This window comes from Sarcophilus harrisii, chromosome 1 (assembly GCF_902635505.1).
Source record: "Sarcophilus harrisii chromosome 1, mSarHar1.11, whole genome shotgun sequence".
In the NCBI taxonomy this organism is placed as follows: Eukaryota; Metazoa; Chordata; class Mammalia; order Dasyuromorphia; family Dasyuridae; genus Sarcophilus; species Sarcophilus harrisii.
The window spans coordinates 710,458,206-710,485,562 of record NC_045426.1 but is presented as its reverse complement, the minus strand read 5'-3'; the positions used below and the strand labels follow the sequence as shown (position 1 = coordinate 710,485,562).

Here is a 27,357-nt window from a genome sequence, read left to right as displayed (position 1 = left end):
GCCCGGCCCGGGGCCCTGCCTGAAAGGGCTAAGGGCCAGGGGGCCGGGCCCGGGGGCCCCTGGGGCTGGATTCCCACCTTCCCTCCTTTACCCGTTTTCCCATTTTCATTTATTCACAAAGCCCTTGCTGGGTGAAAAGTTATTATTCTTTGAATTTGGAAAATGGGGATTTGGGGGGAAAGGGAGCCAAATTTCTGGGGAAGGCCATTTATCCGGAGGGTGCCCGGGAAGGAACGCCGGGGCAGGTTGGAACCCAGCTTTTAAATGGCCCCTGGAGGAGATGGGGGAAAAGGGAAAAAACTGACCCCAAAGTGGGTGGGGAGGGCGGCCTAGCCTTTCCTGAAGACCCAGGGGGGGGGAAGAGGGAAAAGTCAGGGCCCCTTTATCTTCCCTCTGGGTTTCCCCGGCCCAAGGGCTCCCCCAGGCCCTGTCCTTTCCCCCCCCCCTTTCCCGTTTTTCCACCCCCTCCCTCCTTCCTCCCCTTCTCCCAGGGCCCCCCCCCCTCCTTCCCCCCTCCCTTCCTCCCACCCCTTCCCCTTCCCCGCCCCGCCCCCAAGTTTGCTTTGGGTGGGAAAGAGCCGATTTGTCCTTCCCTGGTTATTTCCCCCCCAAAACCCCTTGCCAAGCCGGAGGCCCCCCGGCCGGGGCGGCCAGGGGCCCCCGCCCCGGCCTTGGGCCCTCCCAGGACCACCACGGGCCCACCCCCCCCCCTTCTCCCCTCCCCTTTCGGCCCCAGGTCTCCCCCAGTCCCGCCCCCCCCTCCCCCCTCCCCCTTTTTCTCCATTCCCCCCCTCCCCCCTTTCCCTTCCCGGGCTCCTTCCCCCCCCCCCCCCCCCGCCCCCCCTCCCCCCCCCCCGCCCCGCCCCTCTCCCCGCTGGGGCCCCCAGCCAGCCGCGGCCCTCCCAGCCGGGGCCCCGTTCCCAGGGCCCCGGTTTGCCGCCGGGGGCCCCAACCCAGGAGCGGCCCCGGGGCCAGGCGGGAGGCCCCGGGGCCCTCCTCCGGGGCCGGGAGGGGAGGGGGCCGGGCCGGCCGCCCCCAGCCCGGCCCGGCCCCGGGCCTGGGCCCACCCGGGATCCCGGGGGCCCGGGCCCCGGGGGGAGGGCCCGCCCCCAGGGGGGGGCCCTGGGCCGGCCCCAGGAAGGGTGGGATTCCCCTCCCGCCCTTTGGGGGCCGGCCCCGGCCCTCGGGCCCGCCCCCCCGCCGCCTCCTGGGCCCGGGCCCCGGGCCGGCCCCACCCCCCGGAAGGCCCGGGGCCCGGCCCCGGGCCCCGGGGCCCCCGCGCCGGGGCTCCCTTCCGGGGAAACCGGGGAAAGGGGTTGGCGCCCGGCCCCGGGCCCCCACTGGCCCGGGGGGGCCCGGGCTCCCCCAGCCCCGGGCCGCCGGCCCCGGGCCGGGGGGCGGCCCCCGGGCCCAGCGTTGGGGCCGGGCCGGGAAGGAGGAAGGGGCCCCGCCGGGGAGGGAGGGGCTGGAAACCGGCCCCCTGACTTCCCCCGGTTTGGGGGGGCCAGGGCCTTGGCTGCCGGGGGGCCAGGAACCCAGGCACCCGGGCCCAAAGGCCCTTCCCAGGCAGGGCCCTTGGCAACGGGTGAAACAAAAGGCCCTGCCCGAAGGGGAGCCCAGGTTCCTGGGCCCCCTGCCCCCCCTGCCCGGGGCCCTCCAGGCCGGAATGGGCCGGCCCCGGCCGGGGGGGCCCGTGGGGGCCGGAAAAAGCCGGGCACCCAAAGGGGCCCCCAGGGGGCCCTGGCGGCAGGACCCCCAGAAATTCCCCGGGGCCCGCCCGGCGGGGAGGACCCCAGCCCACTCGCCCAAGGCCCATTGGGGAGGAGGGGGGGCCCGGGGCCCCGGGCCGAGCCCTGCCAGGCAGGGGTCCGGGGCCCACTTTCCCCACCTTGTTTCCGGGGCCCACCTTCCAGGACCCTCAGGACCAGGAGGCCAGGGGAGGGGGGGGGGGAGGGCCGGAAAGCCCCCCGGCCCCGGGGCGGCCCTGGCATTGGGACCCCCCAAAACCCGGGGGCAGGCCCTTGCTTAACCCTCCCCTCCGGCCGTTCCCAGGCCCATTGGGCCGGTTAGGGTTGGGAAAGCCCGGGGGCCGGTCGGGCCAAGGGCCTGGGGGAGCTTTCCTCCGGGGCCTTGTTGGGGGGGAGGCCAATTCCAGGACCCTTGGAAAGGCTTTTTTGGGGCCAAAACCCAGGGAACCAGCCTTTGCGGTGGGGGCTTGCTTTTCCTGTTTCCCCTCCCAATTTAAACCCTTGGGTGGGACCAGGGCAATCCCTTTCCTGGGCCAATTTAAGGGGCTGGAGGCCAGGTTCCCTGGGGTTTGGGGGGCCCCGGGCAGGGAAAACCTTTAGCTTCCCTCCGGGCCATGGGGGGTGGGGGCGTCCAGGGCCCCCCTTCCCCTCCCCTCCCGCCCGCTGAGTTTGCGGTGGGAAATGTTAGGCCTTCCCCTTTCCAGGGATAAAAGCCCTTGGATGGGAGAGCTTCCCTAGAAACCCCTCCTTTGGGCGGGCCTTCCCGGAAGAAAGGGCCATCCCTTCCCCGGGGGCTCACCTTCCTGGGGCCCGGCCCCTTCCCCTCCCTGGGCTCCACCGGGTTTTTCCCCCTCCCCAATCCTTGAGGGGCCATCCCCTCCCTGGGAAGCCCTCCTCGGCTTCCGGGGGCAGGCCCCGGGGGCCCCCGAGGCCCCCCGGGCCCCGGGCCCGCCCCACCGAAACTTTCCGGCCCCGGGACCCGAGGCCTTCCAGGCCCGGGCCAAAGGGCTGCCGCCCCCCCGCCAGGCAGGCGGGAACCGGAGGGTCCTACCTGCCTTCATCCGGCCGGGGCCAGTCTGGTGAAGTGAAACCAAAGTGGAGGAAAGAAGGAACCAGGAGAAACCTTGGACAAAGGGAGGAAGACAAGAAGAAGGGAGGGAACAGACGCCGAAGGAAAAAAGGGAAGGGTCCTAGGGTTTTCTAAAGGCAGCCTTGGGGCCAAAGGCCCCGGCTCCTCCAGGGGCCTCTAAAATGCCTTGTGGTTGCTCTCCTGGGGCTGCGGCCGAGCCTCCCGGGGATGGGGTCAGAGCTGGGAGGCAACCTACTCCACCTGCCCATTTTCCAGATGAGGAAAACTGCCAAGCTGAAGTGACTCGTCCAAGGTCACAGTCATTTGGGGCCACGGTGGAGTTCAAGTCCTTGGCTCCCGGGACGTTTCTCAGGAGCCCCCCTCTGGTTCTACCTGACCAGGAAGGCCCTCCTGCCGGCGAGGGGGCCGGGGGTGCCCGCTGCCGTCCTCGGCCAGGGACCCGGCGTCTCCAGGAGGCCCCGCGTGTGCCGTGGGACCTGGGACAAGCCCTGACCTCCCTCGAGGCCTTCGTGTGCTACTTTTAACAAACAAGCTGCTCTGGGCCCCGGGCCCTCAGGTGGGCTCTTGTGCCTCAGTTTACCACTCGGTGATGAGGGGGTTGGGCCGAGGGCCTGGCAGGAACTTCTCCCACCAGCACCCCCCCCCCAGGGCTGGGAGCTCTGGCTGTCTTCCTGCCCCGCCCCCCCTTCCCCAAGGTGTTGTGCAAGCAGTGGGGGGGCGGGGAGCCGGCTGAAACCCTCCATTGTCAGAAAGGCCCCGGCTTGCCAGGCTGAGCTCTGCCCATCCCAGCGGGCTCTGGGGCCGGGCCAGCGGGCAGGCTGCAGCAGGGGCTCGCCCGGGCGGGGAAGCCGGGGGGCCGCCGGGTTCCCGGAAAGCTCGTGCCCACCCTGGGCGGCCCCCTCCCCCAACCCGGCCCCCGCTGGGCCTTGGGTCCCACTGCAGAGAACCGGCCCGAAGCACCAGCGAGGGCGTGACCTTGGAGTTCTAGGACCATCCCAAGCTCCTTGTTCTAGGACCATCCCGAGCTTTAGAGCTGGTCCCATTTTACAGAGAAGACTCAGGTCCAGAGAGCAAGAAAACCTGGGCAGTGGAGCACAGCTGGTCTCAAGCCCCCGCAACAGCGGCCCCTCCCTGGTGCCACAGGCAGTCCCCCCCCCCCCCCCCCCCCCGGGGGGCCCCCCCCGCAGAAGGTTCCAGACCCCCGGCAGGGCTGGCGGTGACGGCCAAAGCCGGGGGCCAAGGGCCCGGCCTGGACGGGCTCCGAGGTCCTGTGGCCTAATGGCGGCTGCTGGATCCCAGGCAGGCGGGGGCCTGTGCTACGCGGTGGGTGTTGGGACTGGGCCTCTCCTGGCGACCTCCGAGGGCCTCCACTGACAGCCTCCAAGGGCCATGGGGAGGACTGGGCTCCTGCTAGAGGTTCCCAGGGAGGTATGGAAGACCTGCCTCCACTGGCAACCTCCAAAGACCTTCACTGACAGCCTCCAAGAATGATAGGGAGGACCGGGCCTCCGCTAGCAATCTCCGAGGGCCTCCACTGACAGCCTCTAAGGGCGGTGTGGAGAACTGGGCTCCCACTGCCGGTCTCTGAAGGGAGCATGGAGGCCCGGGCCTCCGCTGGCAGTCTCCCTCTGCCCTCACTCTCTAGTCACCGGGGACTTTCCTGGGTTTTCAGCCTCCCTCCCCACTTCCTGCCTTCGCCCTGGCCTCCTCTGCCCCTGGAGGGGGCTTCTCTCCTCCTCCTGAAGTCCCTCCCTCCCTTCCTTCAAGGCCAAACTTGGGCACTATCTCCTCCCCAAAGGCCGCCCTGCTGCTGGAGGAAGCGGGGGAAGAAGCATTTATGGAGCGCCTACTATATACCAGGCATTCTACCCAGCACTTCTGCAGATTTGATCTCGTTTCATCTCACAGCGCCCTGGCAGGGAAATGCTCTTATTCTCCCCATTTTACAGAGGGGGAAACTGAGGCAAACAGAGGCTAAAGGTAAGGCTTTTCGGGAATCCCAACAGTCACTGAAGTGTCCGGGCCCAAGACTCGGGCTCAGGCCCTTCCGGAGCGGTGCTTGGGCGTGGACGCCAGCGGCCGTGCCGCGGGTGAGGAGAGGGATGGACCAGTCCCGGCCCGGGCTGAACAACCTCGTGCTGAGTGATTGCCATGAAGACCCGCTGAGGAGACTCACAAAGGCCGGCAGGACCAAGCACCGGGAACGAGGGGAAATCAGGAGAGGCTTCCTGGAGGAGGTGCTGCGGGGGAAGCCTTCCGGGAAGCCAGGCAGGGGCAAGAGCCGGGGCAAAGGCCCGGAGCGGGGAGATGCGGGGAACTGCATGTAACTGCATGTAAGATGTAAGAGAAGATGGTCTGGGCTGGATGTCCCCCAGGCCGCCCAGCGCAGGAGTGAGCTCCCCGTCCCTGGGGCCGTCAGACAGAGGCTGCTGGTGTCTGTTTTGTGGGGACCTTCGAGGCCCAACCCCCCCCCCTGTCTGGGGGACCTGGGGCTGGACTCTGGTGGATCCCCTTCCTCACCCGGAAGCCCAGGCTCCGTTTCTAAATTCGGGGAGCGCCCAGCTGGGAGGTGGGGTTGCCCGCAGGCGGCCAGTCTCCCTTTGGGCCCTCCTTGCCCCAACCCCCACCGGGCTCCGGGGGCCACCATCCTCTCCCCCTGGGACCCGGAGAAAAAGCCCGGGCCCGGACCCGGTCCGGAGTCCCGCTGGCCTGGTCGGCCCGGCGGGGCAGCTTTGGGCTGGGTTCGCTCTCTCGTTGATGAGGGTGGGCCCCCTTGGGGGGGTTCCTGAAGAGCCTTTTGGGGCACAGTGAGGACAAGAGCGATTCTCCCCATTTTACAGGCGGGGAAACTGAGGATCAGAGTAGTCGGTGATAGCCCTGGGGTTACAAAGCGGCTTTTGAACCCAGAGCCGGGGGCTGGCTTTTCCCTTCTCGGCTGTCCCTGCCAAGCTTCTCCAGCCTTGTCCTGGGCCCGGAGGCCGACACTGGATATGGGGCAGCTCCCCCCCCCCCCTTGGGGGATCGGCTCCAGGGAAGTCACTGCCCAATTTTAGAGAGAAGTCACCGGGACACCCTCCGTGGCCCCAGGCTCCAGGTGAGGGCGGCCCCTCGGGCCCCCTGGCGCTGCTGGGCCAAACCCGCAGGATTCTGGGAGGTCCCCGGCCCCTGGGGTTAGACCCTTGTGGCCCAGGCTTCAGGGCTCCTGCCCAGGGCTGACAGCTTGGGATTTAGAGCTGGGAGGGACTTAGAACAGGGCGGGTCAAGGGTGTCCAGGGGGGCCTGGGAACGGGGATTTGTCAGGGTGGGGAGGGCCTGGGCAGGGTGTCAGGATGGGGAGGGGCCTAGAACGGGTGTCCGGGGTGGGAGGGCCCTGGGAACGGGTGTCAGGGGTGGGAGGGGCCTGGGAACGGGGATGTCCGGTGGGAGGGGGGCCAGGAACAGGTGTCCAAGGTGGGGAGGAGCCTGGGCAGGAGGGTGTCGGGGTGGGAGGAGCCTGAACAGGGAGGGTGTCAGGGGTGGGGGGAGGGGCCTAGAACAGGGGATGTCAGGGTGGGAGGGGCCTAGAACAGGGGATGTCAGAGTGGGAGGAGCCCTAGGAACAAGGGGATGTCAAGGTGGGAGGGCCTGGGCGGGTGTCAGGGGTGGGAGGGAGCCTGGGCAGGGGGTGGCGGGTGGAAGGGCCTGGGCGGGTGTCAGGATGGGGAGGGGCCTGGGAAAGGGGTCAGGTGGGGAGGGGGCTTTGGGCAGGGGGTTCGGGGTGGGGAGGGGGCCTGAACAGGGGATGGCCGGGGTGGGGAGGGGCCAGGGAACAGGTGTCAGGTGGGGAGGGCCAGGGCAGGGGGTGGCAGGTGGGGAGGGCCGGGCGGGTGGCCGGGGATGGGGGCCTAGAACAGGGGGCGTCAGGTGGGAGGGGGCTTGGAGCAGGGGTGTCAGGGTGGGAGGGGCCTAGAACAGGAGGTGTCAGGGTGGGAGGAGCCTAGAACAGGAGGTGTCAGGGTGGGAGGAGCCTAGAACAGGGGGTGGCAGGTGGGAGGAGCCTAGAACAGGTGTCGGGATGGGGGGCCTGGGAACAGGAGGTGTCCGGGGTGGGGAGGGAGGCCCTGGGAACAAGGAGGGTGTCGGGGTGGGGAGGGGCCCAAGGAACAGGGGTGGTCAGGGTGGTCTTGGAAGGGGCCCGATCCCATCGAGGCTTGACTCCCTGGCTGTGGGACCGGGCAGTCCCAAACAACTGCCTCAGGAAAAAGGAATCCCAAGGCCTTGGTGGTGTTGGGGGCAGGCGCTGTAAACCCCAGGAACTCAGGGAAGAAGTGATTAGGAGGGAGGGGGGCTTTCTGCCTGTGGGGGGCATATGGGGGGTGGGGAGAGATGGAGGAGGGGAAGCCGCGGCCCCGCCTTTCTGGCTGCCCACACTGCCCGAGGTGAGGTGAGGGTGGGGGCGGAGCCCAGCGGCTTTGGTCACTCCTGGCCTTCTCGGGCCTTCTCCGGCCTCTCGGGCAACCGCGGCCTCTGGCCCGGGCCCGGGCCTTGGGGGGAGGGGAGGGAACCCGGGCCCGGCCGGGGTGGGGGTGGGGGGTCAGGCCCCTGCCCCGGTGGGTAACGGGCCGGGGAGCCCTTCTCTCTCCCCTCCTCCCGGGGCTTGTGGCCCAAAGGGAAGTCCCAGGGGCCCCTGGGGAAGTGGCCGCGGGCAGGGAGGCCTCCCCTTCCCTGCCCCTCCCCTCCCCCCCCTCCCCCTCCCCCCCCGCGCCGTGGGAAGCCTGGGAGCATCTTCCTCAACTCAGGGCTGCGGAGGCCGCGGCGCGACCCTTGGCGCTGCCTGGACCCCTAGAGGGAGGGGCAGGAGAGGTTTGCCAGCTGGGGAAACTGAGGCTCGGCGGACTAGGGCTGGCCGCCGAGGAGGGTGGGACCTTGCTCCCACACGGAGAGCGCGGCGGGCCGGCTCCGGCCCAACTTGGGACCTCGGGCAGCCGGGCTCTCCCACCCCACCCCCACTCTTGTCGGAGGCGCCCCTTTTGTTAGGCGCCGGCTGACCTTGGGCCCCAGGCGGCCCATTCGGAAAGGCCCCGGTTTTAATGTATGCAAATATATGCTAATGTATGCGGAGGCGGAACCCAAATTCCTTTGGCGAGGTGTCCTTAGCAACTTGGCGCTATCTGGGTCAGCCCCCCTCCCCCAGGGAAGGTGCCGGGGCGCGGGCCGGGGCTGGGGGCCAGGGGCCCGCGAGGCCCGGTGCCCGGGGGCAGCTCCCTGGGGGAGGGGATTCCCGGCCCCCCCCATTGGGTGTGCAGGAGCCCTGGCCTTGGGGGCTCCAGGGCCAGGGCCCCTCCCCCACCGTGGGCCTGCGGGCTCCGGGAGGCAGCGAGTCCCAGCCCGGCTCCTCTGCCGACCTTCCCTGTGACCCTGGGCAGGCCGCGGGGCCTCCGGAAACCCTGGGTTTAGGGGGCTCGGAACCCACCCCGCCTCTTTGCCAAACCTGCCATTTGAGCCGCTTGTTCTGAGCCTCGTCGGCAGCCTCCCGGGCCCACCCCGGCCTCCCCGGGGGGCCGGGGCAAAGGCGGCCTCTGGGAGGGGCTTTCGAGGAGCCCGGGGGGAGGGAGGCGAGGCCGGGCAGGGAGACCGCGGGACCCGGCCTCAGGCACCGGCAGGCAGGGGCCCCCGGCCGGGCCGCAGCCCCTGCCCGCCCGCACGTGCCAGTCGGGCCCGCCACCGGCGCCCACAGCGCCCCCCGGCCGGCGCCCCTCCCCTCGGCGTCCCACCAGGCTGGCGGGAAAGGGACCGGTCGCCTCCCAGGCCGGGCCCACGCCTGCCGGGCCCCCCCCCCGGGCCTCAGCCCCCCTCCCGGAAGATGGGGGGGGGCAAATCGGCCCCTTCCCCTCCCGGATTTTCCCAGGAGGCAGCGGGCCCAGAAGGGGCCCCGCCCCCCGCCCCGCCCTCTCTGCCCGGCCCCGCCCCTTTGGGGACCTCGGTCCGCTCAGGCCGCTCTGCACTTGGGGCAGCCCCGGGGGAACCTTCCTCTGCCTCCGGTTTGGTCCAACCTCGGACCGTTGGCTCCCGCCCCTCCAGGCCGCCTCCTGAAGCCTGGCCTGGGGCCCAGGCCCGGGGCCGGGCCGGTGATGAACGTGCCCTGGCCGGGCCCTCAGGGGCCTGGGGAGGGGGGAGGGGCCGGCCCGGGCCGGATCCCAGCGGGCAGAGCGCCGGGCCCCGGATGTGGGAGCCGCTCAGGCGCATTTCTGTCGGGAGCCGTGGAACCTTCCCCACAATCCCGGCTGTCTGCGCCCCCGAGGCCCCAGGTAGACCCGGTGACCTCCGGGTGCCGGGCTGGGGCAGGTGCCCTTGTTGGGGCCCCGGCCCCTCCCCAGGTTGTCCCGGGGCCGCCTCCGGGGGCAGAAGGACCCTGGTCCGAGGCCCAGAGGGCCGCTGGGACTCAGGCGTGGGGGCGGGGCGCGGCGGAAAGCCCCCTCCTCCCGGCCTCGGTTTCCCCCATGGGCGCCTTGCCCGGCCCGTTTGCCCCGCACCCCCCTCGGGCTCTTGCCGCACCGGCCCCGCGAGGCCTCCCCCCGGCACCTCCTGGGGCGGCCCTGGCCTGTTTGCCCCATGTCACAGAAGGGTAAACTGAGGCCCTCGGGCACCCAGTGAGGCCCTGGCCCCCCACTGGCCCAATCCCGGGTGTTCTGCCGCCTCCCGGAGGCGTCTGGGAGTGGGGGAGGCGGGCGGCGGCCCCTAGGTCCCGGGGCCTTAGGGGTCATACCCTTCTCCATTTTACTGGCGGGAAGACTGAGGCCGAGGGGAGGCAAGTGGCGGGGCTGAGCCGCAGAACAAAGAGGGACCGGGGACACACCCCTCCGGCCTCTGTGGGCACCTGGCGGGAAGGGGCAACCCCCCGCTGGGGAGGCTCCGGGGGGCTCCCGGTTAATGACCGAGGGCCCTCGGGGGCCCGGCCGAGGCCCCTCCTGGCTTTGGCTCCGAGGTCACGGGGAGTTAGGACTTAAACTGTGAGCCCCGGCTTGGGGGGAGGCGGCCCTGGCGGTTCTGCCCCGGTGCTGGTGGTTCTGACCTGGTCCTGGTGGTTCTGCCCCGGCCCTGGTGGTTCTGCCCCGGCCCTGGTGGTTCTGCCCCGGCCCTGGTGGTTCTGCCCCGGTCCTGGCGGTTCTGCCCCGGTCCTGGCGGTTCTGCCCCGGTCCTGGCGGTTCTGCCCCGGTGCTGGCGGTTCTGCCCCGGTCCTGGCGGTTCTGCCCCGGTCCTGGCGGTTCTGCCCCGGTCCTGGCGGTTCTGCCCCGGTCCTGGCGGTTCTGCCCCGGTGCTGGCCGGTTCTCCCGGCTTGGATTCTTGATCTGGCGGGTTCTTGGGTCCCTGGCGGTTCTGCCCCGGTGCTGGTGGTTCTGCCCCGGTCCTGGCGGTTCTGACCCGGCCCTGGTGGTTCTGACCCGGTCCTGGCGGTTCTGCCCTGGTCCTGGTGGTTCTGACCCAGTGCTGGTGGTTCTGACCCGGCCCTGGCGGTTCTGCCCCGGTCCTGGAGGCTCTGACCCGGCCCTGGAGCCCTGCTCCCCCAGCACTGGGCCGGGCCTGCCCCCCTTTCCCGCCCCCTCCTCCCCAGGCTCATTTTCAGTCCAAGAATGAGTTGCTGAGAAGAGGAGCTGGAGGCCCGGCAGGGACGGGGAACAGGATAGACCGGAGGCAGGAAGGCCGGGGCTGGGGAGCTGGGGGTCCCTAAAGATCGGCCCCCATGTTAGGGATGGGGAAGCCGAGACCCAGAGGATGGGGGTGGGGAGCCCGGGCTGTCCCAAGCACCGCCCACGGCCCCACAGAGGGAGGCTTGGCTGCCTCCCGGTCCTCCTCCAGTCGGGCGTGTGAAAAAGCGGCCAGGAGATCCGAGTTCTAATCCTGCCTCTGCGCATTGCTTCTTGAATGATCTGTGAGCCTCAGTTTCCCCATCAGAAAAGCAGGGCCCCCTGGCCTCGGGGTCTCTGGCAGCCTCGGCCACCGCCGGGCGGATCTCGTGGCTCATCGTGGGGAGGGCTGGTGTGGGCGCGAGCCCGGGGCAGCCGGAGCTTCCTCTAGTGGGTGTGCTGCTGAGGAGGGGCCGGCATCCGCTCCGCCACCTGGGAAAGCCCCGCCGCCCCGCCGGGACTCGGTTCCCCCCGTAGGACGAGGCCGGGCCCGAGAGCCGAAGCCTCTTGGTTCTGCGCCGGGGCCCAGCCCGGCCGCCCCCGACGGACCCTGGCAGCTACTGACGGCTCTGGGCCGATGGCGCTGGGGACGCCCGGAGGCCGGGCCGGGCAGAGGCCGGTCGTCGGGCTGGATTCCGACTCTTGCCCGTGGCCTGTGCACCAGTAGTTCCCGGCTGCTCCTCGGTTTACCCGTCTATAAAATGGGAGTCCAGGCTGGACGTCCCCTCGGTTCCCTCCGGCCCCACGTCCGCTCAGGGCCGCCGTGTCCCACCCAGCTTCGGCTCCGGGATTCTCTGTAGCCGCAGATCACGCCGAGACTCGGTTTCCTTCCCCGCGGACTAGGGGTAAAGCCGGGGCCGGCTCCCATGCGGGCCCCCCCGACGGGGCGGCTTGGGTCCGAGGCCCTCGGGTGGACCCCGAGCCCCGGGCGGGAGGAGGGCTCCGGCCCCTCGCCAGGGCTTTGTCACCCCGGCATCCCGCGGGGCTTCGGGGGGCCCGGGCTGACCTTTGGCCGGCCGCAGTCCTCCCAGGCTGTTCCCCTCCCCTTCCCCGGGGCCGGCCCCTCCTGGCCCCTCTCTGTCTCCTCGGCGCCCTCCTCCCCTCCCGGGCCCCGGTGCCAGGCCCTGCCGCGTGGGCGCCCGCCAAGACAAACCCACCGAGCCCTCGCTATTTGTCTTAGAGATTAACTGCGCGGGGTGTGGGGGGCCGGGGGGAGGAGACATCTGCCTTTGATTAGGGAGACCTGTGGTTCCCGGCCTCGGCCCAGGAGGGGGGAGGGGAACGAGCTGCCTGCTGGGGAGGGGAGGGAGGGGGGACCAAACACCCCCCTCCGGGCCGGAGGGTCCCCGATCTCAGCGGGCAGAGAGGGGGACGGCGCGTCGGGAGGGTGGAACGGCGGGGGCAAAGGCGTGGAGGTGGTAAAGTACAGGAAAAGACTGCGCGCCTGCAGGCCAGGAAATGGGAGGTGAGGCTGGAGGGAGGAATAAATCCCATCTGGCTCCAGCCCTTTTAACAGAAAGATGGCCTTTCGTGGCCTTGGTTAAGCAGGAGGCTTTGTTCTTCCTTGTGCTCAGGAGGCCCAAGGGCTGGAGTGCGGGGGCCGAGGCAAGGGCCTTATTCAGGGGCATTGGGGGGCGGGCACACACCGAGAAATACGCCGACCCTGGGAAGGGGGCGGCGGGGAGAAGGGGGGGAGGAAGGAAGGGGGAGGCAGTGGGCCAGCCCCGACATCAGGGGCCCCGCCTTAAATCTGGCCTCAGGGCTAGCAGCTTCCCGGCTGTGGGACCCTGGGCAAGTCACGGGGCCCTGATTGTCTCAGCAAAAAAAGCAAAGAATTAAAAAAGAAAAGAGAGTAAAGGCAGGATTTGCAGAGGCACCAGGAGCCCCCCCCCCCCATCAGGTACCTCTAGCGCCTTTCCCGGGCTCAGGATCGTTCCTGTTGCTGGGGGGCACTTGGGGGGGTCTGAGGGTTCCGGCTCAGACCCGGGCTGGGCTTTGAGGTCCCCGAGCTCCCTGCAGCCTCTGAGGCCTGAGTGGGGACGAAGCTTCCCCCGGGGGGGCTGGGCCGGTAACCGGAGAGGAGGCCCGTCCGCCAGCGTTTACCAAGTCCCTGCTCTGGGCTGGGTGATGGGCAGAATATTTTCAGAAATAAGATCAGAAATTTGCAGCTGGGAGGGGCTCGGGAGGCCACTGACCGCAGCCTCCCCCATTTTACAGATGAGGAAACTGAGGCCCGATAAGTGGAGTGGTTGGTCAGTAGCGGCAGGCCCGGGACCGCGGGCTCGGGGGCAGGCAGTGTGGCGGGCAAGGCCGGGCAAGGCGCCGGGAGGAGGGCAGGAGGTCCCGGCGGCCTCCGGGCTCGGTCCCGGCTCAGCTGGGGTTTTGTGGCCTCCCAAGGACCCAGTCTATGAAGGACGTTGGAAACCTAGAGCACGATGGGAGGGGGGCAGGAAAATAGGAAGCACCACAGAGCGCTCGCTCACCGGCCCTGGGGCGCTGACTCCGGGGGGGGGGGGGGGGACTGTGGGAGCACCAGCCCCTTCCCGGCCTCTGAGGTGGAGACCGAGCTGTGAACGCTGGCTTGGCGTCCAGATTCCCGGGGGGGCGGGGCGGGGAGCCCTGAGTGAAGGTCCGGGGCCGCCCTTGGGGGGCACACGCAGTGGGGGCGGGGGGCTGGTGGGAGGAGGTGACTCCCCGCGGGGCGGCCGGGGCCTTCCGGTCACTTCCAGGAGCCTGGGGGGCAACGAGGCCGCTGGACGCGCAGAGCCAGGCACACCGGAGGCCCTGAATTCTTGTTGTCTGTCTTGCTGACGATGGGAGCAGGGAGGGGATTAATGTGGGAGAAGACCTGAGAGATAGGAGGAGGCACGTTATTAGGCGCCTATTGTATGCTAGCTATTGTGCAAGGGGTAGGGGGCAGAAAGACACAAATGGACGGTCCCTGGCCTGGGAGGGCTCCCGTTCTCCTGGGGGGAGGACTCTCAGATGATTGGCTGAGGGTGTGGTGGGGGTCGGGGGCCGCGGCTGAAGGTATAGGGGGGTCAGGGGTCATGGCTGAGGGGATGAGGGGATCCAGGGCTCCGTGACATGGGGGCCGGGCAACCTCTCAGTCCCATCTCCTCTGCATCCTAGGAACAAAGTCCAGGCAACCAGACGTCCCTGGCAATGATGCAGGAGCCCCAGGAGATGGTGGAGGAGACGGTGACCGTGGAGGAAGATCCCGGCACGCCCACGTCGCACGTGTCCATCGTCACGTCCGAGGATGGGACCACCAGGAGGACGGAGACCAAGGTGAGATGAGGCCCAGCGGGTCCCCCCCACCCCTCGGGAGGCTCGAGCCTCCTTCCTGGCTCCACCGGAGGCACAGGATTCGGAGACAAGAAGGCCCGGATTCAAATCCCGCCCCAAATGCTTATCGTCAGACCCTGGGCGACACTATGGAGTCACTTAATCTCCAGGCCTCGGTTTCCCTCTTTGTAAATGGGGGAATTGAACCAAATGGCCTCCTAAGGACCCTCCGGTTAATGTCTACGCCCTGATCATCCTGGGCCAGCCCTTGCTCTGTGTAAAGCAGCAGAGCTGTCTGTAATACCGAGAGGCCTCACGGATCAAGATGGCGGCCGGGCCCACGGCTTCCGGCTCCCGCTCTTCCATTCTCTCCCTCCGGCCTTCCCTTTGCCTTTCACTCATTCTGTGAGCATTTAATGAGCACCAACCGGGCACTGAGTGCACTGAATCCCATGATGCTCTGCCCCACCCCGATACCTTTTCCAGACCATTTGCACGTGGTTGGCCCTCCTTGCCTCGTTCTACTTTACGGCCAAACTGGCCGTCTCTCCGGGCTCCAACTTTGGCGTCCGTCTCCCGTCTCCAGGCCTTTGTGCTTCTGGGACGCCCTCCCTCTTCACCTCTGACCTCTTAGAACCCAATAGTCCTTCAAGATCTAGCTCAAGCGCCACCTCTTACATCCCCCATCGCGGGCACCCTCTCTCATTTCCCAGAATCCCTTTGGTATTGATTCCATTTATATTTTGTTTTCTCTTTCCCCACGAAATCTAAACTGCCTGAGAACAGGTGCGGAAAATGCTGCTTCTGTTTTTTTTTCTGTCCCCCTCATTTGGCTCAGGGTTCAGTACACAGAAGGGCATAATAAATGCTTATTGATTCATGTTTCTCTGGAGTAGAAAGAAGCTTCCTGAGGGCAGGACTTATTTCCTTCTCAAATTTGCATTCTCCTCTTGAAGCACATGCTCAGTGAAAGGATAGGAAGGATGTGACCTCTTTGATTTTTTTTTTTTTTCCTGAGGCATTTGGGGTTAAGTGACTTGCCCAGGGTCACACAGCCAGGAAGTGTTAAATGTCTGAGGCCAGATTTGAACCAGCAGGGCTGGTGCTCTATTCCCTGCACCATCAAGCTGCCCAAGGATGTAATCTCTTAAAGATCTGCGATTTTTTTTTTTAAGCCTTTCTTTGTATTTCCAACACCTGACATACAGTAGGTGCTTAATAAATGCTCTTTGGCTGACTGCTTAGATGTCCCTTCTGGCTCTAGAACTAGAATCTCGTGCATACAGGTAAACATAAATACTGGAGTATAAAAAGATCCTTTCAAATGGGAGAGAGTGATGAAGGAGGCGGGGGAGGCCCTTGTCAAGGGTGGCTTTTTCGGAAAGCAGGGATTCGGAGGCCAAGGAGAGGAGTGTGAGTCCAGCATGGGGGGGAGACGAGGGGGCAGGGCACAGGAGGCCCGCTTGTCGGCAATGGAAGCTGCAGGAAGGCTTCGAAGGAATATCTCTGTCAGCAGTGTGGAGAAAAACCAAGCTGTTTTTAAAGATGGGGAAACTGAGGCTCGGTAAGGTTGTCTGAAAGGCAGGGGTCAAGCCAGTTCTCAGACCAAGCCCGTGCGGGCTCCTCGCTCCCCAGCACCCACTCGTTCCTCGGGCGGGATCCGTCGGAGGCAGCTTCAAAGACCTTTAGACAAGAGCCGGAAGCTGAGGGCCGGAAGCCTGCCAACCTCACGCATGTGGCAGGGAGTGGAGGCCCTTAGATAACGACACTCGGGCCCAGGAATCGGCCGCTCCAGCCCAGAGAATCAGCGGGCGGGGAGGGGAGCTCGCGCAGAATGAGGAGGTCCGATGGGAAGGAGGGGCAGAGACGCTGTAAGCTTCCACGCTTTAGGGAAGTGGAAATTGAGGCAGAGGAAGAGAAAAAGGATTTGCTTGTGAATGAGTTTTTAAACCACGCTTTTATTAAGCACCCAGTGTCCCGACTCTGGGGAGCGGGCGCTATTATTTTCTTTTTTTTTAAATCGTGCTTTTATTAAGCACCCAGTGTCCCGACTCTGGGAAGCAGACACTATTATTTTCCTTTTTTATCGTGCTTTTATTAAGCACCCAGTGTCCTGACTCTGGGAAGCAGACACTATTATTTTTCTTTTTTATCGTGCTTTTATTAAGCACCCAGTGTCCCGACTCTGGGGAGTGGCGCTATTATTTTTCTTTTTTATCGTGCTTTTATTAAGCACCCAGTGTCCCGACTCTGGGGAGTGGGCGCTATTATTTTTCTTTTTTATCGTGCTTTTATTAAGCACCCAGTGTCCCGACTCTGGGAAGCAGACACTATTATTTTCCTTTTTTTTAAATCGTGCTTTTATTAAGCACCCAGTGTCCCGACTCTGGGAAGCAGACACTATTATTTTCCTTTTTTTTAAATCGTGCTTTTATTAAGCACCCAGTGTCCTGACTCTGGGAAGCAGACACTATTATTTTCCTTTTTTTTAAATCGTGCTTTTATTAAGCACCCAGTGTCCTGACTCTGGGAAGCAGACACTATTATTTTCCTTTTTTTTAAATCGTGCTTTTATTAAGCACCCAGTGTCCCGACTCTGGGAAGCAGACACTATTATTTTCCTTTTTTTAAATCGTGCTTTTATTAAGCACCCAGTGTCCCGACTCTGGGGAGCGGGCGCTATTATTTTCTTTTTTTTTTAAATCGTGCTTTTATTAAGCACCCAGTGTCCCGACTCTGGGAAGCAGACACTATTATTTTCCTTTTTTTTAAATCGTGCTTTTATTAAGCACCCAGTGTCCTGACTCTGGGAAGCAGACACTATTATTTTTCTTTTTTATCGTGCTTTTATTAAGCACCCAGTGTCCCGACTCTGGGGAGCAGACACTATTATTTTCCTTTTTTATCGTGCTTTTATTAAGCACCCAGTGTCCCGACTCTGGGAAGCAGACACTATTATTTTCCTTTTTTATCGTGCTTTTATTAAGCACCCAGTGTCCCGACTCTGGGGAGCGGGCGCTATTATTTTCCTTTTTTTTAATCGTGCTTTTATTAAAAAGCACTCTGGGGAACGGGCGCTATTTTCCTTTTTTTATCTATGAGGAAATTAAGGCAGGCAGGTGACTTACCCAGGGTCACACAGCTAGGAAGCGTCTGATAGGAGACTGGAACTCACGGCCCGGGTCATTTTGTAGATCTCGAGTTGAAAGGTACTTCAGAGACCACCTCGTGCCATCCTTTTCAACTTACACATGAGTAAATCAAGTCCCAGAGAAGAGAATTGCCGGAGGTCATGCAGTCAGTCAGTTGCAAAGCCGCGATTCAGACTGAAATCTGAGCAGTATCGAGTAAAGGGCCCTGACTGCAGAGTCCCGGGCCCGAGATTGGATTCCTGGTTTTGTTTCTTTGTGTGATCCTCCCCAAGTCACTTCCCTACTTGAGCCTCGGTTTCCTCCTCTGTAAAGTTGGACTAGAGGATGTCTCGGGACGATTCCAGCTCGAGACGGATGGTCCCGGGAACTTCCCGTGGCCTCTGGCTCCAAATAAATAATTACTCAAACATTTATTAAGCGCCTGCTGTGTTTTGGGCTTTTTCCGCTTTAAGGTGCACAAAGACCGTTCCCCTATTAACAAGGTAGCCCAAGGACTTTTGTTCATTTGTTTGTTGTGCTCGACTCTGGGGATTTTTTTTTTTTTTGGCAGAGTTTGGACTGGTTTGCCACTTGCTTCTCCAGCTCATTTTTCAGATGAGGAAACTGAGGCAGGGAGACATTAAATGACTTGCTCAGGATCACACAGCTAGGAAATGTCTAGGCTGGGTTTGAATTCAGGCCTTCCTCACCTTAGGCCCCGTGTTCCATATACCTTGCCCCTACTGATTCCATGTGCCGCCACCCCCATTTTACAGATCGAGAAACTGAGGCTCAGAGAGATTAAGTGACTTTCCTTTGTCATACAGTTAGTTAAGGAAGCGGACTCCTGATTTGCCCAAGCTTGACTGCGCAGCTGCCGACCGTCGGAACCGGGAGGCCAGGCTGGCGAGCCCATTGTGGCCGCTGAGTCAGGCCCCGGGCGGAGCCCCGGGAGGGCTGGGGAGGCCGGCGAGGCCTGAGCTGAGCCAGGCCAACACACACGGCGGCCACGGTGCGGGCAGCACTGACGATGGCTGAGCTAAGGGCCCCGGACAGGGGCTTGCTGCCCCCTGCCGGGCAAGGGGGGAGATGCGCCTGGACCTCCTTTCTCTTCCCTTTCATCTTCAGCCTCTTTTGAGTTTAACACAATCCCATTTGTGACTTGGGAAAATAGCAGGTGATAAGAATCAAGCATTTATTAAGTGCTTACTGTATGCCGGGCCCCGGGCCGAGTGCGTGGCATCCTCACAAGCTGCCGGCAGGGCCGTCGCTGTCCTCCTGCTCCTCGTCTTGTGGCTGAGGACACGGGGCCGGGCAGGTCACGTGACTCTCCGGGGTCCTGCCGCTAGGAAGTGTCCGGGTTTGGGCGGAACGCGGGTTTTCCTGCCTCCAGGCTGGGTCTCTCTCCTTCCATCACCAGCTGCCAGGTACTAAGTGACGGAAGCTGGATTTGAACGCGGGGCCTGGGACTTTTGGCCGGGCCGCCCGCGGCCGACACTCCCTGGTCAGGGACGTTGTTGAGGAGGTGGTCGCTAAGGTGCCCGAGGGTGGGGGAAGGGCATCCCCGGAGGAATCTGCCGGGAGGTCCCGCTGCGCGGCTGCTGGCATTTGTATAACGGAGATGGGATAGCTCACCTGGCAGAGGGAACAGCCTGGGCAAAGGCCTGGTGGCTGCAGCGGACGAGTTTTCTCATAAGAGAAAAGGAAGCTGGAGGTGGGATGTGGGGGTGCTCGCCCAGGCTGACCTTACAGTGTAGAGTCCAGCTGGAGAATGGGTATAAAGGCGTTGTGTGCACGAGTAAGTCTCCCCCATTAGAATCTGGGCTCCTTAAGGACACAGTAGGTGCTTAATAAATGCTTGTTGCTTTATTAAGGACCCAGTGCAGTGAGAAGCAGGAGATCTGGTGGGGTGCTCCACCTTTTGGGGTTTGAGATTTGGTGATGCTGTGAAATCTGGGAGAGTCTGGGGCCTCTCCCTCCTTCCCCCCGAGGGAGGCTGGGACATTTGAAGGCCGGTCGGGGTCATCCAGTGGTTATCAATGACCCCCCTTGGCCCCGGCCTTTTGCTGCCTCTGCTGCAGACCAGCCCAGAGAAGTGTGGGGGTGGGGGAGAGGCCCAGCCTCCCTCCCTCCCTCCACAACGGTCCCTTGGAGCACCATTTCTCGCCGAGGAGGCCCCCCGGGTGCCGGGATCTCTGGGAAGAGCCGTGGGGCAGCAAGGAAAGATGCCGTGAAAGCGTGTGGCGGGGGGTGGGGGGCTGGAGGCGCTCGGTCCGACGGGTCCCAATCCGGCCGCTGAACCCTCTCTTCTGTCCCGCAGGTCACCAAGATGGTGAAGACGGTGACCACGAGGACGGTGCGCCAGGTTCCGCTGGGCCCCGACGGGCTCCCGCTCCTGGACGGCTCGCCCCCCCTGGGCAGCTACACCGACTCCATCGACCGGCGGTACCTGAAGAACGGCGAGCGCTTCCTCCCGCCCCAGGCCTCCTCCACCCTGACCCGCTCCTACAACAGCTACGGCGAGGGCCCCGACGGGCCCTACCGCCCCTTCCACGCCCACGACGCCAGCGCCGGCTACGGGGGCGCCGAGCTGCCCGACGGCTACGGCAGCCTGTCCCGCGGGGTGGGCTACCGGCCCCGCTACGCCTACGTCCCCGGGGGCGGCTACCGGCCCGAGGAGGGGAGCTACACCCTGCCCGGCCGCAGGGAGGCCTACGGGCCGCCCGGGGCCCAGCCCCAGGCGCCCCCCGTGGGCAGCGGCCCCGACCTCGCCGGGGGCGGCCGCTCCCAGCCCGAGAGGTTCCAGCCCGAGCCCTACGGGCTGGAGGACGACAACAGGAGCCTGGGCGTGGACGACGAGGGCTACGAGCTGGACCCGGACTACTCCACTGTGAACCGGCGGCTGCCCGTGGGGGTCCCCGAGAGAGGCCGGCCGCACAAGGGCAGGTAACCGCCCCCTTCGGGGCTCGGGGGAAAATCCTCCCGTTCCTCAGAGGCTCCGCGGCACCCTGCTCTTCTTCCCAGCTTCCTGAACGGCAGCTGGTCAGAGAGCAATTATTAAGCACCGACTGTGTTCTGTGTAAATAAATAAATATATGTATATATATAAAAATCATAGCAGGATAAATAGGAAAGCCCGAGAGGAGGCATCAGAATTAAGCAGGAGGAGGAGTTTTAGTTGCATCACACAGGAAGCCGGGGAGGTTCAGTGGTCAGAGCAGTCCGGGCACAGGGGATGGCCAGGGAGGCCGCCCAGAGCCGAGAGATGCAACGGCCGGGAGGGCCCTGGCCAGAAGAGGACGTGATGGGGAGGGAGGTGTGAGAAGAAGGAAAGGGAGGAGGGGCAGTCGATGGAGGGCTTTGAAGGCCAAACCGAGCTCTGTGGATGGGATCTTGGGGCCATAGGGAGCCCCAGGAATTTATTGAATAAGAGTACCATGATTAGGCCAATATTGTCCAATGCTCCCTGACCCCATTGGCGGTTTTCTTGGGTATGCCATTAGCTTCTCCTGCTCATTTTATAGAAGAGGAAACTGAGGCACACAAGGTGAGATGGACCCGGGGTCACCCAGCTAGGAAGTGTCTGAGGCCAGATTTGAACTCAGGGCGGAGTGTTCCGACTGCAGGCCCGACGCTCTGCACACTGTGGCGCCCACGGATAACAACGATAATAATAGCCGACAATTCTACAACACCTACTGTGTGCCAGATGCTGTGCCGAGTGCTTTACAGTCATTACCTCATTTGATCCTTTCAACAAGTCTGGGAAATAGGCACTGTGATTGCTCCCATTTTACAGATCAAGGAAACTGAGGCAAACAATGCTACTAAGTGACTAGTTGGTGTCTAGGGCCAGATTTGAACTCGAGGCTTCCCGATCCCAAGCCCGTTGCACATCTCTCCTGGCCCTCTTTCTCCTCAAATTGGGCACACCAGGGCCCCGCTCTCAGCGTTGCTGCGGAGCATTTGTGTCCAGGGTTGGAGAGCTGGCAGGGACCTCAGAAGCCATACAGGCCTACCCAGAAGCGCCTGAGTCCCGTCTGCCAAGTGGGCATCTGGCCCAGCACATAGTAGGTGCTGTTTGATGGAACATGTCCAAACCTCTCCTTTATAGGAGGAAAGGAAATGGCTCTGTCGTGTTCACTTTAGTTCTTTAAGCATTTATTAAGTACTTACTGGATACCATTCACTGGGAATACAAAGACACAAAGCTAACAGACCCTCCCCTTGAGAAGTTTCCCTTCCACGTGGAGGGACAATGTGGATGGAACAGATGTGAGGTGAATTTTGAGAGTGGGTGGGAGAGGAGGGCCCGCGTGAGCTGGCAGGGTCCCCAGGTCCCCAGGTCCCCAGCTGCAGCAAAACTGCCCAGGGCTGTGCCAGGAGATGATGGGCCAAATTCGAGCTCTGCTACTGACTTGCTGTGTGATCTTGGGCAAAACCTGCCCCTCTCTGGGCTCCATTTGTTTTTGGTTTTTCAAGTTTTATCAATTCCTCTTAATTTTACAGCTATATTCCTTCTATTGGTCCATCCGGGTGAAACTGCCGGTCCTCAGTTTCCTAAGAGTATTTGACTAGAACAGGGCCCTTCCCCTTTGGGGTGTCCTGGACCCCTTTGGTGGTCTGGTGAAAAAGCCTTTGGGCGATCCTTTCTCCCAGTCATTTTAAGTGCATAAAAGAAAATGCAGAGAATGATGATGGAAACCAGTTCTGGTGAACATAGATGTCAAAATGTTATTTTTTATTTTTCCCTGAGGCAATTGGGGTTAAGTGACTTGCCCAAGGTCACACAGCTAGGAAGTGTTAAGTGAATTCGGGACTTGCCGACTCCAGGCTCTGTCCCCTGTGCCACCTGAGAAGAAATGAGGGGCTCATGCTCGCAAGCTGAGGGGATCCAGGCTGGTTTCTAGGGGGCGCTCTCTGCAGATGAGCTTCGGGGAGTCCCGGAAGGAGGCCATGAAGTATTCATGGCAGGGTCTGCCCCGGGGAGAGTGCCCCCGCCGGGCCGTTCCTGCATTCTGCTTCCATATCTGAAGGGGAGAGATGGGCCCCCCCCCCGAGGGCCGGAGCGGGCGCCTCCTCCTCTGTGCTGCCCATCCCACCTGTGCGATCCAGGCCAGGAGAAGGGAGGCTGAGAACGTCCCCCGGGCGTCAGGCCTCTGCAGCACTGACGCATTCCTACCCGGATGGGGGGCAGGAGGAATAGAATAATTACAATAATAGCAACAACATCGATAGAGCGCTTTAAAATCTGTAAAGCAATAATAACAACATCGATATAACACTTTAAAATTTGTAAAGCACTTTATAATGATTATTTCCAGAGCCCCATTTTACAGATGAGGAAACCGAGGCAGACATAATCCAAGGGACTTTTCCAGGGTCACAGGGTTCACTGGGTTGGTCCAGATCTGAGTTCGGGTCTTTCTCACTCCAGACGCTATCCTGAGCATCATGTAGCCGTCCCTTCAGCTCTGCTCATTCTGAAGCTAGCAAGGCCATAGGGAGTGCTGGGCCTTATGTCACATAAATCCGGCCTGCCTCAGTTTCCCTGGCTGTGGAATGGCGAGAAAGCGTCTTTCCTGGCATCACGAGAGTCAGATGAGTTCATGTACGTGAAGCTCTCCATGGACCTCCCGGCACGACATAAACATGAGGGATGATCATGGCGTCTATCTTAGCCCACCCCTCCGGCTCTGATTGAGGCTCGGGGGCGGGAGTAGACTTGTCCAAGGGGTCACATCCCAGAGCTGGTGTTTGAGCCCAGGTCTTCTGCCCCTCCTGCCAAATCTAACATTTTTAAGCATTTATTAAGTGCTTACTGTGTTCTGGGCTCTGTGTGGAGATAGAATGGAAGACAAAAAAGTCTCTGTTCCCAAGAGGCGCGTGGTCTCGGGAGACCAGGCAGGGAGCTGAAAGGACTCCTGGGGGCATCGCAGGGATATTCAGAAAGGTCTGCAAGGGGGTTCTGAGAGGAGAGATGTCAGGAGGTTCTGGGTGGGACTGGCCCCTAGGGCGGTGGGACTCCCGGGGTGAGGAACCCGTGACATGACCGTATTCTGTGAGGGTCCCACAGGACGTGGCAGGTGCACGCTCTTGGCCCTGAGCTCTGCCTCCCCCTTCCAGGCCCAGGCAGACAGGGCAGAGGTTCCTCATGGCCTTTTGTTCCCTCGCCTCCTCAGAGCCTACGAGGAGCCATCCGAAAGCGAGATGATCGACGAGCGGATCCCCTACGTCCACGGCGGCTACGCCGCCCCACTGGCGCAGCCCGAGAGGGGCAGCATGGCCAGCATCGACCGCCTGGGCAAGCGTTCCCCCTCCATCGACAGCATCCGCAAGGACCCTCGGTGGCGGGACCCGGACCTGCCGGAGGTGATCGCCATGCTCAGCCACCCCATCGACCCCGTCAAGTCCAACGCGGCCGCCTACCTGCAGCACCTGTGCTACGAGAACGACAAGATCAAGAAGGACGTGCGCCACCTGAAGGGCATCGCCATCCTGGTGGGGCTGCTGGACCACCCCAAGGCCGAGGTGCACCGGCGCGCCTGCGGCGCCCTGCGCAACATCTCCTACGGCCGCGACCACGAGAACAAGGTGGCCATCAAAGGCTGCGACGGCATCCCCGCCCTCATCCGCCTCCTGCGCAAGACCAACGACATGGAGGTGCGGGAGCTCATCACCGGTGAGTGGGAAGGAGGCTCCCTGAGTGGCCGGAGCGCTCTCTCCATGCCCAGCCCCCCTTCCTTCCAGCCCCTGGCCCAGCCCATCCCTTCTTCTTGCCCAATTCCCACCCATGCTCATCCTCCATCCGCGCACTCCCCATTCCCCTGCCTTTCTCGGCCTTTCCTTTTCCGCCCTTCCCCGTTCCTCGTCTCATCCCTTTCTTCTCCATCCTCATTTCGGCCCCAGTCCATTCCCAATTTTCCGCACTGCCATCCCGGGGCTTCATCCCCATCCCACGTTTCCTTTCGGAAGTCCAAGTTTGCCCCATGTTCATTCTCAGCCCTTTTTCCATCCTGCATTTAGCTCCTTCTCCCGCCTTCTGGCCCTCACCCCATTTCCACTCAAACTCTCACCCTTTCCCTCAACTCTGTCCCCAGTCACGTCTCTTTCCTTTCTCCCCATCCCAGCCCCCGACCCATTCCCATGTTCATTTGCATCCCCATCATCCCCAGATTTTCCTCTGCACCCCCAGCTTTTATTCCCTATCCTAGCCATTCCATTCCCGAGCCTTGTCCCTGTTCCCGCTGTTCCCTCACATCTGCCCCTGCCCTGACTCCCGCTCGGTTTCAGTGCTGGCCCTTAGCCACGAGCCCGACCCTGTGGCCCGCAGCAGTGGTCACTGGGATCTTAAGCACTTTCCGGAAGCCCAGAGCTTTTCAGATGGCACTGAATGGATGAAGGAATGAACAAAAAGGCAGCGTTTCCTATTTTACTCATTAAGTTTTAGTGGGTTAAGCAGTTGAGATAAAAATAAAAGCCTTTGCCCCCCCTGCCCTCCCCCCCCCAGAGTATCCATTCTACGCCACTTGTGGGCATGGTGACCTGGCCGGCTCCAAGGCTGGGAAGTCGGACCAGAGCAGAGTGCGCTGCTTCTCTGTCCATTCCCAGTAAAGATTTGGTTCCATTCTGGTCTCAGCCAGAGATCGGTGTGGAAGGGTAGGCAAGGGAAGCGGGGGGAGGGAGAGAGGGGGGGGCAGCGCTCTCCAACAGTTACTATCTATGATATTGGAAGTATATAGAGTGAGTTCCCCGTCTCTGGAGGGAACCGCACCAAGGAGGCCCGCGCAGCCTGGACGTTGTAGAGAAGCAGCCGTTTTCCTCTGTATCCCTGTTGCCATCACAATAGCCACTAAGACCAGGGGGTGGAACTGGACTTTTACACCAGGGCCTAGGGAAGCTTCTTGGTGGGATGGACCAGAACCTGTGTTGGCCCCGTCAGGCAGGCACTGGGTTTGCCCCCATGGCCCCTGAACGTCCAGCGACCGGGGGACTGGCGAGGTTAAGGGAACATTTTGCCCGACTTGTCTGTCTAATCCCACCTGGTTTTCACGGTCCAGTGGCTGCTTGTGATTCCAGAATGCTTCCAGGTTCCTAGAACGACTTGTTCTACTTGGAACAGCCCTGGGGAGGAGGGAAGGAGGGACCGTGCAGATTATTTCCCCCATTTTCCAGAAGATAGCACGGAGGCTCAGAAAGTTGAGTGGTTTTATCTGTGGGCACCCACCTAATTATCATCAGCTGGCATCCAGGTCTCTGGCCTTTTTCCAGCCAGCTTTCCGTTAGCTTGCCAGGGAAACCATTAGAATAATGATGATAATAATGGACATTTCTTTAAAAAGAAAAACAATCGCTAGTTTAACTTATTAGTGCGATGAGATTATTTTTAACTTTCAGTTTTCTGAACCTCTCCTTTGACTTTCAAGCTTTCGATTTTGGTGTTTAATTGGAAGTTTTGAAGCTTTCATTTTAAACGACCATTTCTTTAGTTACATTTGAATCCTTTCTGTCCAGGATCTGATTTTCCAGCCAGCTTTCCCTTAAATTGTCAAGGGAATCATTAGAACAATGATGATATTCCTATTAAAAACACTTGAGAGTATAGGAATAAATGGACTTTTCCTTAAAATAATCAGCAGCATCTATTTAAAACCATCAGTAAGCATCATATGTAATGGAGACAAACTGCAACCATTCCCAATAAGATCTGGAGTGAAACAAGGTTACTCACTATCACCGTTACTATTTAATATTGTATTAGAAACGCTAGCTATAGCAATAAGAGCTGAGAAAGAGATTAAAGGAATAAGAATAGGCAATGAGGAAACCAAATTATCACTCTTTGCCGATGACATGATGGTATACTTAGAGAACCCCAGAGATTCTGCTAAAAAGTTATTAGAAATAATCCACAACTTTAGCAAAGTTGCTGGTTATAAAATAAACCCACATAAGTCATCAGCATTCTTATATATCACTAACAAAATCCAACAGTCAGAGTTACAAAGAGAAATTCCATTTAAAGTAATTACTGATAATATAAAATATTTAGGAATCTATCTGCCAAGGGAAAATCAGAAACTTTATGAGCAAAATTACAGACCACTTTTCACACAAATTAAGTCTGATCTAACCAATTGGAAAAATATTAAATGCTCTTGGATAGGGCGAGCAAATATAATAAAGATGACAATATTACCTAAACTAATCTATTTATTTAGCGCTATACCAATCAGACTCCCAAAAAACTATTTTAATGACCTAGAAAAAAATAACAACAAAGTTCATATAGAACAATGATGATAATAATTGATATTTCTTTAAAAAGAAAAACAATGAATTAAGATTCATTTCTTTAAAAAGAAAACAGTCAATCCCTAGTTTAACGTTTTAGTGCAATGAAATTTTTTTAACTTTCAAATTTTTAACCTCTCCTTTGACTTTCAAGCTTTCGATTTTGGTGTTTAATTGGAAGTTTTGAAGCTTTTGTTTTAAATGGCCATTTCTTTAGTTACATTTGAATCCTTTATATCCGGGAATTGATTTTCCAGCCAACTTTCCCTTAAATTATCAAGGGAATTATTAGAACACTGATGATAATAGTTGATATTTCTTTAAAAAGAAAAACAATCAATCTCTAGTTTAACTTTTTAGTGCAATGAGATTTTTTTAACTTTCAAATTTTTAACCTCTCCTTTGACTTTCAAGCTTTCGATTTTGGTGTTTAATTGGAAGTTTTAAAGCTTTCATTTTAAACGGCCATTTCTTTAGTTGTATTTGAACTCCTTCTGCTCAGGATCTGATTTCAGACCCACAACAACCTTGTGAGGCTTTTTTATACTCCCTCATTTCATAGTTGAAGAACCTGAGACCCCCTAATAAGTCAGGTGACTCATGAGCCTGTCAGAGGCAGGATTTGAATCCTGGTCTTCCTGACTTCAGATCCCTAAGATAGACCGAAAAAATGAGATAGTTCCCCACTTGAAGGAACGTCTGTTCTTTTGGGAGAAACAGCATTGGCCAAGTGGAATGGCAGGGCAAGGCACCCTCTGTCCCAGAGTATATGCTGGGTTTGATAAGTCAGTCATCTCAATCTTCTCAGGACCCCTGTGAGATCTGTAGTGTGTGCTGTGTGACCCCATTTTACAGATCAGGTGACTGAGACCCAGAGAAGGAATGGGATTTGCCCAAATCCCTTCACACAGTTAAACTGGTATGTGCCCAAGCTGGGATTCACCACCAAGTTTTCTGATATATCATTCCTGTGCCCACTGGTGCCACCTGCTTGCATGTGACCTTGGGCAATTCCCGTGCCCCTTGATGCCACCCACAAGCACGTGACCTTGGGCACTTGCCACGTGTAGAGAGTCACAGAATGTGAGTGCAGGAAGGGACCTCAGGAAGACAACTCTCCTCAAGGTCATCTGGCCTTTGCT

At 60.9% G+C, this 27,357-nt stretch overlaps 1 protein-coding gene across 1 annotated transcript in view; it reads left to right on the top strand.

Moving 5' to 3' along the window:
- ARVCF (ARVCF delta catenin family member) overlaps positions 1 to 27,357 on the top strand; it is a 256,808-nt gene that overhangs the window by 184,879 nt on the left and 44,572 nt on the right. Inside the window, 3 exon segments of the mRNA XM_031949000.1 lie at positions 13,635 to 13,793; positions 19,242 to 19,867; positions 23,104 to 23,603. Coding sequence (XP_031804860.1) covers positions 13,635 to 13,793; positions 19,242 to 19,867; positions 23,104 to 23,603 — 1,285 coding nt within the window.